Here is a 14666-nt window from a genome sequence, read left to right as displayed (position 1 = left end):
TCACCTCTAGAAAAATCAAACAAAGCACCTATACTATTAGGATCCTCAAGAGATTAGAACTCCTGCAAATCCTAGGGCAAGTCATAGAAGCAATTAAGATATAATCTAAGAAAATACTCACCAGTGTTCATAACCAAAAACTCGATATCAATATTCTTCAAAAGCTAAGAGAAAATGAACTGATCTTAGAGTATTTATACTCTAACTAACTATTACACTAGTTGCCCAAAATAACGACTGAAAGGGCTTAAAATGTCATTAAATGTTGGTTCCGTCCTAGCTCCATTTGACTCCACGAATGCCCTCCGTCTTCCTGGTCTGGGAATATTCCCGCTTCCTTTCGTCTCCATGGTTGCCATTTGTGGAGGGGCGGTCTGCTCGACTCCATGAAGGCGTTTCATCTCCCCAAAACCTGGGACGAAGGCCTTTCATCTCTACGAAGCTGGGACAAGGGCCTTTCATCTCGACGAATCTGGGTAGCTTCCAGAAGCCGTTCAAGGCATTCTTGTGTGCTTCCTTGCCCCAATTTCCTGATCTTCCCTCCACTCTAAAATTGTATAGCATGAAGTGGACTTTCCAAAGGGTCATTAAAAGTTTCCCACTTCATCAAGAACAATCCAAGTGCTTGTAGCTCCTTTTTTTTTTTTTTATGAAGTTAGAGACTTTCGATAAAGGATCAAGAAGATGCATATAAAAAGAGAATACAAGTAAATAGAGTGTGACTGCTCATGAATAACAACAAAAATCCTATGTTAAAACTAAGGAGCGGACACAGTTCAAAAAATGATCACAACTAGATACAGGTGCCTGATTGAGCCAAGTAAAAAGATTAATTAAACATTTAGCTTTAAGAATATGGTTTGGAGTTGATATCCCACTCTGTTATTCCTTTTGGTCCATATGCACCAAAAAATAGAAGCAGGTAGCAAAAGCCAAGTTCTTTTGATAGATTTGCCAACTCTCCATGAACACCGGCTTTCATAGGCATCTTTATTACTATTAGGCATGACCTAGGCTAGTCCAAAAATTGAGAGGAACATTCTCCACATATCTGCTGCAACTGCCCAATGGAGAAAAGAATGCCTCACACTTCTGCCTCCAAGCGCTTGTAGCTCCTTTGTTTAACTTTCTAGTGAAGGGCCTTGTAGGTGTAGGTATGGGACGGAGTGATCAGAGACAAACCTCAGTGGAGACATTTGTGAGCAACGAATGAGTTTCAGCTGAAAAAATGAAGGAGAAATCATGCCGTTTGAATGTAAAAGAAACCTTCCGAAGCTTCAAGAAGTTTGAATATATCGTATATGGACGAGCTTCTGTTGCACATGTTTGTTATGTTAAATGTAGACCTATTCCGTGGGGTAAAGTAGGGGAGAAGGAAGAGGAGCAACGAAGTGGTTGGTTAGACAGAGAAGTGAGGCGGAGAGGCAACGGTTGTATTTGCTGCAAAAGTATGTACATCTGTAGCAAATACCAAAAATTTCAGACGGTATCCCAAACCTACTCCTGTAGGGCATTATACTAACATTGATTCAGCATCATCTACATATTTACGCCAAAACAAAAAATAACAAAACACAATTCATTTTGATCTTTTGGCTTGGTTTGTCTTCAAAACGTCTTGAGTTCCTTCCTTTCCAAATTGTCCACCATATGCATGCAGAGATGGTACTCCGCCATTTTGTTTGTCTTTTAGTCATCCCTGACCCGTTCCAGCAACTCAGCAGTTCATAAGTTTTATCAGGCATCACCCAATAAATTCCCAATGTGTTTAGAAATAGTTTTTCTAGCTGGTTTGTAAATTGACAGTGCAAGAATAGTGGTCCAATAGTTTTCTGCCTTTTCTCCACATTGATAGCACCTTGCAAGTTGCAACATAATTGGATGCTTTCTGCAAAATTTTCTTGTGTTAGACATGCTTCCTTAATTACTAACCATGTAATAAATGCAACTTTGTCATCCATATCTTCTTCTGTTCTAAGAAGTCCTCTTGCTTTACCTATCAAAAAAGAGAAAGAAATCCGCTTGCTTCAGTTAGAAGCTAATTTTGTTCTACTTAACTCTTTTGAAGACCATAGAAGATGAGAGTTATGCGATTCAAGGAAATTATAGTATGTTTGGATCTTAGCCGGCATAGAAAATCAAGAGATCTTTTTTATTTGCTTATACTTTTGAAGAAAGAAAGAAAAAAAATTCCACTTTCGTATAGATAGTTGATCTGATTTTTTAGAAGCTCAATACCTTCATGAAAAAATCTTTTTAGAAGCTCAATTGTGAACACTGTAATTTTGGGCACCATCTTGATGTATCGTCAATGAGGTATATCATAGAAAACCATCCTACTATTGTATGTATTTCGGTTAATACTATAGAAATGCATAATCTACCAGATACTTTCTTTAGAGAATGAGTAGTTTATGGCTTTTGAACATGAAGTGGTTCTTCTACGTTTTTCTTCTCAAAAACGGCGTTGATCATACTTTTGGGCATATATAATATTCGTGCTCTCTGAATGCTCCTTTTTGCTCCTTTCTAGTGTTTTCTTGTGGTTTTGGGGTTGGGGACCCATTATTGGCTCCTCATAAGAAAATCAGCTTTCCTCTTTTATCATTAAAATCAAAAAGAAATCAGCTTTCTTTTGTTCTTTTTTTAAGTATTTCCATGTTTATAAGTGTGTCCTTTCAATTGTTATTTCAGGAGGTAGAAATACCAATCTTTTTGTTACTAATCATTTTGCTAATAATATACTTTCTGACATTGTTATTTGGTACAGTTTCCGCAGCATAACTGCTTTGAAGATTTATATTCAGAGTGGCTTAGATTCATTGGAAAGTTCAAGGGAATCTTTACTTGTTAAGCTTTTTGAAATTGACAAGACAATGGGCAATCCTAGGAAGGGGGATATTGCTCGTGTTAGATACTGTCCGGAATGCTATGCTGATGCCGATGGGGTATTATGTGTTCACTGCGAACTAAATGACTTGTTCCAGGTCTGATTTTCTTGTATCTTTTTTCTTCCTTTTTTTTTTTTTGACTACTGAAGTTATCCTGTAAGGTAACTAAATATTGTGACGTGTATCATATTTAGAATTTTCTCCAGGTTATTGTGGCTTAGTGATATTGTTATTGTACTTTCTCCAGGTTTATGAGGCCAGACTTTTTCGTCTTAACAAGGGAAAGCGTGGAGAGGTGATTACATCTGCCGAGGAGGCTGTAGATCTGCAGAAGAAGAAGTCTGCACTGAATCGTTTCTATACAACTCTAACCCGAACAGACAAGAATTCAGGTTCAGCTACTGCAGAATATGAAGATTTTGGAAAGAAGAGGGACTTAGAGGACATTATGGTGCGTAATGATAATATAATGCTTATGCCGAAAAGAATGATTGTTTTCGCTTTGGCTATAGCAGCAGCCTTTGCGCTTCTGCCTTTCTGTCAAGTTCTTATATAGACTGCCAAAGACTGGAAGAAGTTAAAAGCTCTTGTCAAATTTTGTCGGACTGTGGTGTTCATAGTAATATAGAATATGTTGAGCCAAAGACTGGAAGAAGCTAGAGCTATATCCAATAATTAAATGTGGTTATAACTACTCTAATGAAGGCAACAGAGTTTGGTTATTTACTTCTGTTATTCCTCTTTCACCTTCTCTGGTGAGATTGCTGTTAGTGGTGCTCAGCCTGAGTGGTTTCCCTTTTACCTTGAATGACTTGGTCCGAACCTCTCACATCCACCCTGTAGTAACAAAGTACATATTTATCAAGAATCATGTATTTCATGGAGAGAGATTCTGCTACAGACTTCTTTGAATTGCAAGAAAAGATAGTTAATACTTAATACTATCATGTCAACTTAAATGCGTCGCATCTTCCACACATTCTGAATTTACAATTGCAAATTGAGTTCCCCAATATAATACATACGAACATTTCTGTATCTTTTGACTGGTGTGATATGGAAAATTTAGATTTCAGATTTGAGCATTAGTTGGGTGTAATTTCTCATTCTTTGGTTCTCTGTTTCCTGTCATTAGTCAGGATAAGACCTGCATAGTTCGAAGCTTTGACATAGGCAATCCTTAATGATTGTGCAATTTAATAGGTGTCGAAAGCTCCATCTGATTTGGAAGTAGTGTTGGGCCTTATTAAAAGCAACTCCCGGGGCCTATTAGATGCTGAAGGTGTATTGGCAGCCAAAAAGCAGCTGCAGCTTCTTGAGGTATCTCCAAATCAATGCCCTTGTTAGAACAGTTGTCTTTTTTATTTGATTTTCCGTTGGAGATTCCATTCATATGGTCTATTAAAGTCTGTTCAAGAGAAATACTTCACGACCAGCATCTTGACGACATGAATACATGTGTATCTTTATGTAAGGTATTTCACTCTATAGTTCTTTGTAGGGGATGCGAAAGGAGTATGCGCAAGCAAGGCTCCTGTCGACAGCTCAAGCACATGTTCTACGTGCTCATGATGAGATTATGATGGCAACTTCTCGACTACGCCTAAAAAAGGATGAGAATGACAAATCTATTGATGCCTTAGATCAAGGAGAATTAGATGCAGCCAATGCTGAATGGTCTAGCGAAAAGTTTTTCTTTTTATCTTCTTTATCAAGAACAAAGGGACAACTTCGCTACTTGAAGGTAACAACAGAAGGTTCAGAGTTTTCCTATGTTTAATATGAATTGTTATGAAATTCAGGAAAAGTCACCTGGATGTGTATTCATATCATGCTTCGGTCTTAGACATTACTGGAACTCTGCATTTTGCAATTAAACCAGTTTGGTCTAAGAATTAATCCCAGTCAGTTTGTTGTCTAATCAAAGAAGCAACTCGAGTGGTTGGAGTTCTAAATTATCATCAAGTTAGTGCAACATTTAGTGATGAGACAATTGACTTTTGAGAATGCTGTCATTTAGGCACTGATAGATTAGGTAGATTAGGTCAATCTATGTTGCATTTCAAGGAGAGACAGATCCCTTTCCCAGTTCTATATCAAAGGCTTAGGACATTGAAAATATGGTGCAACTGTGAGTGTTCTTTTTGATAGATGGTGACTAGTGAATGCCAAGTAATGCATCATGTCTCTCTTATGGTACATCTTTGAATTTTGGTAGGTTTGTGATTGCTGATAAAGCTCCAAATTTAGCAACATTTCTGACATTTCGCACAAAAACACGAGCTTCCTTTCTCTTGATTCTAGAAAATAAGTTAGATACTCCTGATGTTGCCACAATATTCTGTTCCTAAATGGTCCTGAAATGTACCTAGAAGAAGAAAAGGTCGAAGACACTTGAGTCTATGTTTGTGCATGTATTTCTTTTGGCTTGTGGAACCCCCCCCCCCCCCCCTCTTCCCCTTCCCCTTTTGCTTTTAAGATTTTAGAGGCGGATACAGGCATTTTCCATCTTTAGTTACTCTTTTCTCTGATATACGAAGAGAAAGCCAACTTACTAGTGACTTTGGATGTCTAATTGTTCGGCAGTAGAGTCATATAAAGCGGCATCTCCCCTTCATGTGTCAAGTTTACAAACAACTGCTTCTTATCTGCATTAGGTGTTCGAACTGATTATGTGTGTTCACAGTCCTGTGGATGTTAATCTTTCACAGGGTTTGGTTCAATCTAAACAAAATAATCATTGTGCAAGTAGTGAAAATTCAACTATAGCTCAAGCCACAATGGACTCACCGGCCCATGCAGAAGAAAAAACGGAATACCAAGCTAGAACAGAGGAACATACATGCCCTGTTTGTCAAGAGAAGCTCAATAACCAAAAGATGGTTTTCCAATGTGGGCATGTCATTTGTTGTAAATGTAAGTTTCTAATCATCTGGTATCCCTCTTTTCAGCTTCAAGTCACTGTAATTGTAAATGTACTATTTTATACTACTTATTTGTACTTATCAATAGTAAAATTTGCTGAACCTTGGTTTATAAATGCTGTAGCTGGAACGCTGTAAGTTATAATTATATGCACTTCATATTACGATTCAAGAAACTGAACTTTCTCCTTGATAAAATGTACATGATAATTCAAGGACTCGACCAAATAGCATATGCCAAGAAAATGGGATTTCTCACTATTCTAATATAAGATAATTATTGTTTTAATAAGCTTAGTACATATACTTAACTATTTTTCTTCATTTGCTCCTTTTCCTTCTTTATTGATAGAGTGAGTATCTTCCACCTTAGTCGATGACAATTTGATTAAGAAGATTATCCCTCCTTGAGCAAATGAAAAACAACATTATACTATGATTTGTAAAATAGACATGCTTCTAAAGTATTCTGGGGTGGAATATTTGCATATCGTGGGTTGATATTAGTTAAAAGCTGTTATTTTCACTTTGAAAGTATGGAAGCTGTTCTTTGTTTCTACACTGTCAATATACACAGCTATAACACCTCAGTCTCAAAGTAGTTGAGATCGGCTGTATGAATCCTCTATGTCCACTCCATTTTATAGCCTGTTTGGCCAAGCTTCAAAAATAAGCTTATTTTGAGAAGTGCTTTTTCTCTAAAGTACTTTTGGTGAGAAGCAGTTTTTGTTTGGCTAATTTAATTGAAAAGCACTTCTGGGCAGCAATTAGTGCTTGGCCATGCTTTTGAAAAAGTGCTTCTAAGTGTATTTTTCTCAAAAGTGCTTTTGGGGAGAAGCTACTTTTTTCTGCTTCTCCTAAACTGCTTCTGCTTCTACTCAAAAGTACTTTTTTTCTTCTAAAAGCTTGGCCAAACACTTCAACTTTGAAAAAAAAACACTTCTTAAAGGAAAAAAAGTCCTTTTGGCTTTGGAGAAGCTTGGCCAAACAGGCTACTATTATCATTCAAATACTCAATAATTTCTTCTCTGAGGCAATTTAGAGGTTCACTGACTAAAGATCCTCTAAATCTCATGCTTGTCCCCACAATGACATAGAAATCTCTAGACAAATTAAAAACACTTCTGCCAAACACCGGAGTTAATGTGAGTGTACCAACACAACTAAACTTTAATCCCAACTAGTTAGTGTCGTCCGTGTCAATCTTTTTCTTCCATTTTGTTTTGCTCTTCGTTAGGTTTGCACTGATTCCAAGAGATTGTAGGTGACTGTTATCTAAAGCAGTCTCCAGAACATTGTTGAAATAGGTTTCGGTCACCCAAGTCTCGTCCGAGTTTATTGCAATTCATATTGGTCAACTTGGAACTTTAGTCAACCTTAGGGAACTATGAGACTGGTAAGCATGTGAGGCACTAGATTCTTTAGTTTGCATGAAACCAACAAAGAATGCAACTTTTTGGTTCTGCAGTTCTGCTTGTAAGAGGATTTTGAGTTCTGTGGAAGTCTCTATGATTTACAGTACTCAAGAAAGGTCAACTATCACAAATGGAGTGAGACGCTGGAAGAAAGTTTTCTCCGGGACATGCTACTGAGCTGAAGCTAATGCGCCATCGCGCTGACTTTGGAGGAGAGGGAACTAATGACAATAAAAGAATTAGTTTTTTTCTTATAAGAATTCTGATATCATGTGCGATATAAGAGGAGATTGGGAGGACACATGAAGTGTCTTATGCTTAGGAATATAGATACTTTATATAATACACATTTACATGCTTTAGATGTGAGACGCTATCACAAGTCTATGTTTATTTACTCGTGTGACTATATGTAATCTGACAACCTAATTTTACAGTTGATATGCCAATCTTATCTGCTCATTTTTTGTACTTCACATTCGTGTGAAGTAATTTTGTTCCTACTATCTGTTTTATCCTAATGTGCTTTTCTGTTTTTATTTTGGGTGCCCCTCAAATAGAGGGGCTTTGAGGGTTGCAGGAAAGAAAAGAGAGGATAACCTTCTGATTTCCCTACAGACAACGTCTGAGTTAACCACAGCTTTGGCAATCTATTTTTTCTTTTGGGTCGTAGAGAGTTGCAAAACCTGCATATCCATGTAGCTTTAACTCAATAAAAAGCTATAACATTCATTTGTTATGCAAGGAATGCTAAGGGTGGATACTATGCTTTAACTTTGATGGTTGCATTTCAGGTCTGTTTGCAATGACAGAGAAAAGATTAGCCCTCCATGGGAAGCCTCAAGTTAACTGGTTAATGTGCCCAACTTGTAGACAGCATACTGACTGCAGGAATATTGCTTATGCTGATGACAGTCAGAATAAGTCTTATCCATCTTCTTCTATTGTCTCTGAAAATTCTGAAGCATCTGTAAATGTCCGAGGTTCATATAGCACAAAGGTACTCCTTACTTTCATCCTCAGGATTCGAATTATATTTATCATTTAACTGTAATTTCCTAACAACTTCTGCCCCAATATTGTTTCATCTACTCCCTTCTCCCCCATATTAGATGACTTAGTCTTAATATTGCAAAAATTAGGAGTAAAATATTCGTATAATTTATTTTATAAAATTTGATAAACAAGTGATTAAGATAATGATTTGAAATGTGAAGACTAAAGAAGGAAAATTAGTTTTCAAATTAAATAATGTAGATTAGTATAATATACATCAGATTAGATGTTGTGTGTGTGTGGGTGGGGGTGGGGGGGAGGAGGGTGAGATTCTGCTATTTAAGAAATTGTATCAAGTATCTTGGGACAAAAACAAGTGCTTGGTAGACGGAGAGCCAACTAACTTGTTTTGAGTAAAATATGTCAAATCATTGCATATTGTCGCAGTTTTGATTAGCTTTACTTTTAATACATAATGCCTCAACCAAACTGCACTTGAACCGAATATGGAACTGAGTCATTCGTTTAGTGGCAGCGGGAAATTATGTATGTAACAACAATTTTTTTTTTTTTTGACCTTGGAAGCAGATACAGTATTCCCAGTAAGTTATACTAGTACAATTTATGCCTCATTATATTTTAAACAGTAGAAGAGGTACTTCCTTTAGTTGTTGTGCATTTTCAATTAATTGATGGAAGTTGTATTCTAGATTGAAGCTGTCACCAGGAGAATTTTATGGATCACTTCCTCGAACCTAGCAGCAAAGGTTCTAGTCTTTAGCAGTTGGAATGACGTGCTTGATGTGTTAGAGCATGCGTTTGCAGCTAACAACATAACTTTTGTGCGGATGAAAGGAGGAAGGTAATAATTTGCTTGTAGTCATTCTTGTTTGGTTCTTTTGAAGTTCAAAAGTATATGCTTTCCTTGGAACAAAAGCGAACACTTATTCTTCCTGATATGAGCAACCATGTGATTGATTCATATTTTCCTGCATTACAAGCTCTCAGGCACACTCCCCGAGGAGCCTGAGTACAAGAATTTTTAGCTTTCCATGAACACCAGTAGACAGCCCTCGAAATTCCGACCACTCCACTGAAATTTTTCCGACGAAGCAGCCTCCACGCGCCGCCACGCGCGGCACTTTCCGGCGACCTAGTCACCACGCGCCGGGCGCGTGAGCCAATTTCCGGCAGCTTTTCAAAATTTTTTTTTGGACAGCTTCCTGTACTGCTAATTCCGACCAGATCGGTACAATTTTTTTAGATTTCCGACGACTTTTATTTTTCCAGGAGTGGGAAACCTCTGTTTTAGCCCAAATTTCAGTTTCTTTTACCTCAACAGCTCAACTGTGATGACCATCAAATACTCCTTATAATTTCCATAACCTGAACAGCTGGGTTGTACAATATGGGAGACAACCGGATTTATTTTAACGCAGGATTCAAATCTTTTAACATCACCAGATGGAATTCCAACAAAGAGGTATGGTTCGAATGGGTGGAGAGAAGTCGCAGCATGATGAGACGTTCATCCATGGGCAGAAAGGTAATGGAATGGATTTGTTTTGTACTTAAAGAAGCTTCGACAGATCAAATGAATTTAGTGAAGCGATGGAAGTACAAGGAACATATGACAGAACATTTCTGTACCAGGAAATTCAACGTTCATGGAAGATACATGAGCATTCTGTCACTGAAGGGAAAAGGGAGGTCTGTTATTATAATTCCAGAGTTAGCTTTGAGTGCAGGTTGGAAAGACATAGCGGCTAAGATAGAAAGATTCATACATCAGACCCCCAAAATGAATCCCATAGCCCCACCTAGAATCACTGTGGACAACTACCCTTATGTCAAAGCAATCAAGGAGAGTAAATGACAATCCAATACCCTTCGAGAGGCAAAGGTCAGCATAAACAATGGAGATATCTCTGTTGTGGAACCGACAGGTAGCGAGGATTCTGGTTTACTAAAAAGACGCATTGTCGGGTTTTTTGGGAAAGAAATCAATGAGAGACCCACTTTAGCAGACATAAGGCGATGGGCTAGTGCGTCATGGAACAAAGCATATGGAGTAAACATGTATGAAATGACAGACAACATGTTTCTTTTTGAATTTCCAAACAGATTCATGGCGGAGCAGATTATGCAAGGAGAATGGAGTTGGAAAAAGTTCAAGCTTCATCTGGAATGGTGGAGTCATACTGCTGGATGCATTCCAAACTCACAAATCGAGGAAACATGCTGGATTAGAGCCATGGGGATTCCTTTACATCTATGGTCACAAAAGATCTTCAAAGAAATAGGAGATCTCTGTGGGGGATGGATAGCTACTGAAGAAGAAACTGATCTCAAAATCATCTTAAGTGGGCAAAAATTAAAATTGTTGGTGATGGCAGAAAGACTCCCAATGAGGTTGGGATTGAAAGAGACAGTATCAAATTTTTCATCCCAATCTGGGCTGAAAGACGGACAAGATATGAGCTGAAGATGCAAGAAAACGAACAATGTTTTGAAATAGAGAGATATTTGAACAATCAAGTGGGGTGCACCATATTGCAAAACACTGATAAAGGAAAGGCAAGTGTGCAACTTACACAAGGTTCGAGTTTGATGAATCAGAGCAGTAAAGTGACAAACAACGAGCTGAAATCCTATGACTCCGACTTGGCTGCACAAGTCATTTTTAATGATCTCTCGTGTGAGTTTTCTGATGATATTAGGCTGAAGCCTTGTATTGAGAAAATGGGAGGACCTTCTTACCTGGGGGCAAAAGAGTCCACTCCAGGGGATCCAATCCCCAATGAAAACCTTGAAAGTATGCCAAAGGCAACACTTAACAGTTGCAGTCAGCCAGAAGGTGGAGCAGAGATAGCAAGACTGGAACAAAAGGCAGGGGAGCAGAGCATAAACACAAATATGGGAGAAGATCAAGTTGGAAGTGCTTTGGAACAACTAAAGCACTTTAGCTCTCTATCCAAGATTGGGAAATCGAGGAGGTGAATCCTATAGCAGTTCAGCAACACAATCCATTAATAGATAAAGACATGGATGCAACACTATGGGTCCATCAAAATATGATCAAATTGGGGAAAATGTTTGGAGTAGATTTTCAAGGCCATGAAGAAGAAGCATTGGAGTTGTTAATGCAAATTGACAGTTGCAGACAGGTTAGAAGGGTGGAGACAGAGTTTGGAGGTGAAGAAACAAAGATTCAAAGGATCACTGGAATTAAAAGGTTTAACTTCGTTTGATGTCAAATTCAAGAGTGACGGGAAAAGGAGTAGGGAAGAGATCTATCAATCATTTCAATATGAAGATCAAAGTAATTTCCTGGAATGTAAGGGGATTAAATGACAAGAAGAAAAGAGAGATCATAAAAAGTCAAGTGCAGAACTGGAGCGCAGACATTATATGCATGCAAGAGACAAAAGTGGAGAGGGATATCAAGGAAAAATCAGTCAAATATGAGGTGGTAGATGGGTGAGGTATGCAAGATTAGAAGCTAGCGGCACGAGAGGGGGGATTTTGTTATTATGGGATTGCAGAGTATGGAAAGGGGAGGTGTTACAGACTGGTGCATACACTTTGACTTGCAAGTTCGAGGCTCTTTTACAGAATTTTCAATGTCACATAACAGGAGTGTATGCCCCAAATTGTAGAATAGAAAGGAAAATAGTATGGAGAGAAATTGGTGCAGTGAGGGGATTGATGGAAGGTCCTTGGGCGGTTTGTGGCGATTTTAACGTTACAAGGTACCCTTCTGAAAAACGGGAATGTTCAAGGAGGTCCAAAGCGATGGTGGAATTCTCGGATTTCATAGAACATATGGAGTTGATAGATCTACGACTTGAAGGAGGCTACTATACTTGGTTCAAAGGGGACAATCATACAACCGCTTCAAGAATTGATAGATTTCTCATTTCAGAAGAATGGGATGAAAGCTTCAGAAACATCAAGCAAACTATCCAACAAAGGTTGATTTCGGACCATTCACCTGTGGCTCTATACTGTGGTGCGTGGGAACAAGCTAAATCATACTTTAAGTTTGAAAATTGGTGGCTGAATGTGGAAGGTTTTGATGACAGAATTAGAGACTGGTGGACATCTTTTGAATTCTCAGGAAGACCAGATTACATTTTAGCTTGCAAGTTAAAAGCTCTCAAGGGCAAGCTAAAAGAATGGAGCAGAGTTTATGAAGGTAATTTGGGACTGCAAAAATCAAAATTGCTAAGTCAACTAGTAGATTTTGAGACAACACAACAACTAAGAGCGTTGACAGAGGAGGAATCAGTGAGGAAAGCAGCTACTCTAATGGAGATTGAGGAACAACTCAAGAATGAAGAAATTGTATGGAGACAAAAATCAAGAGCTCTGTTGCTCAAAGAAGGGGACAGGAATACAAAATTTTTCCATCGCACTGCAAATGCACACAAGAGAAACAACAACATTGATCAACTAATGATTCGACATGAAGTAGTCGAGGATCCAGACAGAATACAGATTGAGATAACTGAATTCTACAAGGAGTTATACAAAGAACCTGAAGAGTGGAGACCAACGGTCAATTTCGAAAATAGCTCAAGAATTTCTGAATCAAAAAGGTAGTTTTTACAGAGTAACTTTGAGGAATAAGAAGTTTTGACCTGTCTGAAGATGTGTGCAGGTGACAAGGCCCCAGGTCCGGATGGATACACAATGGGTTTTTTCAGAAAGTGTTGGGACATTTTGAAGGAAGACATCATGGCGGCCTTCAACAACTTCCATTCTCAGGAGATGTTTGAGAAAAGCTTCAATGCAACATATATAGCTTTGATTCCAAAGAAGACAGGTGCGAAAGAATTGAGAGATTTCAGACCGATCAGTCTGATAGGGAGCTTCTACAAATTGCTCTCAAAAGTCTTAACCGAAAGACTTAAGAGGGTGGTAGGGAAAATTGTCGATGCTCAACAAATGACTTTCATCAAAGGAAGACAAATAATAGATGCAGTGTTGATTGCCAACGAAGCTGTGGATTCAAGAATAAAAAAGAAAGAACCTGAAATCTTATGCAAATTAGATATTGAGAAGGCCTATGATCATGTAAATTGGAGCTTCCTACTCAGAATGTTAGAACTAATGGGTTTTGGGCAGAAATGGAATAGATGGATGAAATTTTGCATATCTACTGTAAAATTCTCCATTCTCATAAATGGATCTCCTAAAGGTTTTTTCCATTCACACAGAGGTCTAAGACAAGGTGATCCTTTATCTCCCTTTCTATTCATTATAGCCATGGAAGGATTGAACAACATGATCAAAACGGGTAAAGTCAGTGGATGGGTTAAAGGTTTTGAGGTAAACAGGAGTGGGGCAAACAATCTAGAGATCACACATCTCCAATATGCTGATGATACTCTAGTCTTCTGTGATGCCGAAAAGGACCAACTTAGATTCCTAAGAATCATTTTGGTCTTATTTGAGAGAGTCTCAGGATTACACGTCAACTGGAGAAAGAGCAATATTTTTCCCATTAATGAAGTTAACAACATGGAGCAACTGACACAGATATTGGGAGGAGAAGTTGGGTCCCTACCAACTGTTTACCTTGGGATGCCTCTTGGTGCAAGATCCAAATCAAAAGAAATCTGGAATTCAGTCATAGAAAAGTGTGAGAAGAAGCTGTCAAGATGGAAATCACAATACCTATCATTGGGGGGCAAGCTAGTTCTAATCAACTCAGTATTAGACTCACTTCCTACTTATATGATGTCTTTGTTCCCAATTCCAGCAGGCATTTTACAGAGATTGGACAAACTCCGAAGATCATTCCTTTGGCAAGGTAATAAGGAGAAAAAGGTCTTCCATTTAGTTAAATGGAAGACACTCACAATGGATAAAAAACAAGGTGGTTTAGGAATAAGGAATTTGAAGAATCATAGCAAGGCTCTTAGAATGAAATGGTTATGGAAGTACTCTCAAGAACCCCAATCTTTATGGGGCAAAGTGATCAAAGCAAAGTATGGTGAGGAAAATAACTGGGTGTCAAAAAAAGTCAGAACATCATATGGAGTAAGTGTGTGGAAATCCATCAGAGAACTTTGGCCTATAATGAAGAATCACTCCTCCATAAGAGTGAACAACGGAAGGAACACATCATTCTGGAATGATAACTGGTTAGGAAACGGAAGCTTAAAGGAAAGATACCCCGATATGTTTGGTTTAGCACAAAACCAGCATAAGACAGTAGCTGATATGAGGAGTCATCAAGGATGGGAAATCGCTCTAAGAAGACAGTTGAATGACTGGGAGATAACAAGATTAGCTGACCTTTACAAAGAGTTGGAAGCATTTAAAGGATTACAGGAAGGTTTTGATTCACTTTGGTGGAAGAGGCACAACAGAGGGGTTTACCGGGTGAAGGATGCATATAAGATTTTGAATCATAATAATCAACAGGTGGA

The 14666-nt window shown here is 38.3% G+C and overlaps 1 protein-coding gene across 4 annotated transcripts in view; it reads left to right on the top strand.

Annotated features, from left to right (window-relative positions):
• The window catches only part of LOC104230919 (uncharacterized), a 42090-nt gene that overhangs the window by 22857 nt on the left and 4567 nt on the right, over positions 1-14666 (top strand). For all 4 annotated transcript variants that reach the window (XM_070170933.1, XM_070170931.1, XM_070170932.1 and 1 more), the window contains 7 exons: positions 2771-2987; positions 3139-3342; positions 4095-4211; positions 4393-4635; positions 5603-5807; positions 8025-8230; positions 8937-9088. In XM_070170933.1, the coding sequence (XP_070027034.1) occupies positions 2771-2987; positions 3139-3342; positions 4095-4211; positions 4393-4635; positions 5603-5807; positions 8025-8230; positions 8937-9088 (1344 nt within the window). The remainder of the gene's footprint in view (positions 1-2770; positions 2988-3138; positions 3343-4094; positions 4212-4392; positions 4636-5602; positions 5808-8024; positions 8231-8936; positions 9089-14666) is intronic.

Source organism: Nicotiana sylvestris, chromosome 3 (genome assembly GCF_000393655.2).
Source record: "Nicotiana sylvestris chromosome 3, ASM39365v2, whole genome shotgun sequence".
NCBI lineage: Eukaryota > Viridiplantae > Streptophyta > Magnoliopsida > Solanales > Solanaceae > Nicotiana > Nicotiana sylvestris.
The sequence above is the reverse complement of the archived record's forward strand: the minus strand, read 5'-3'. Positions and strand labels throughout refer to the sequence as shown.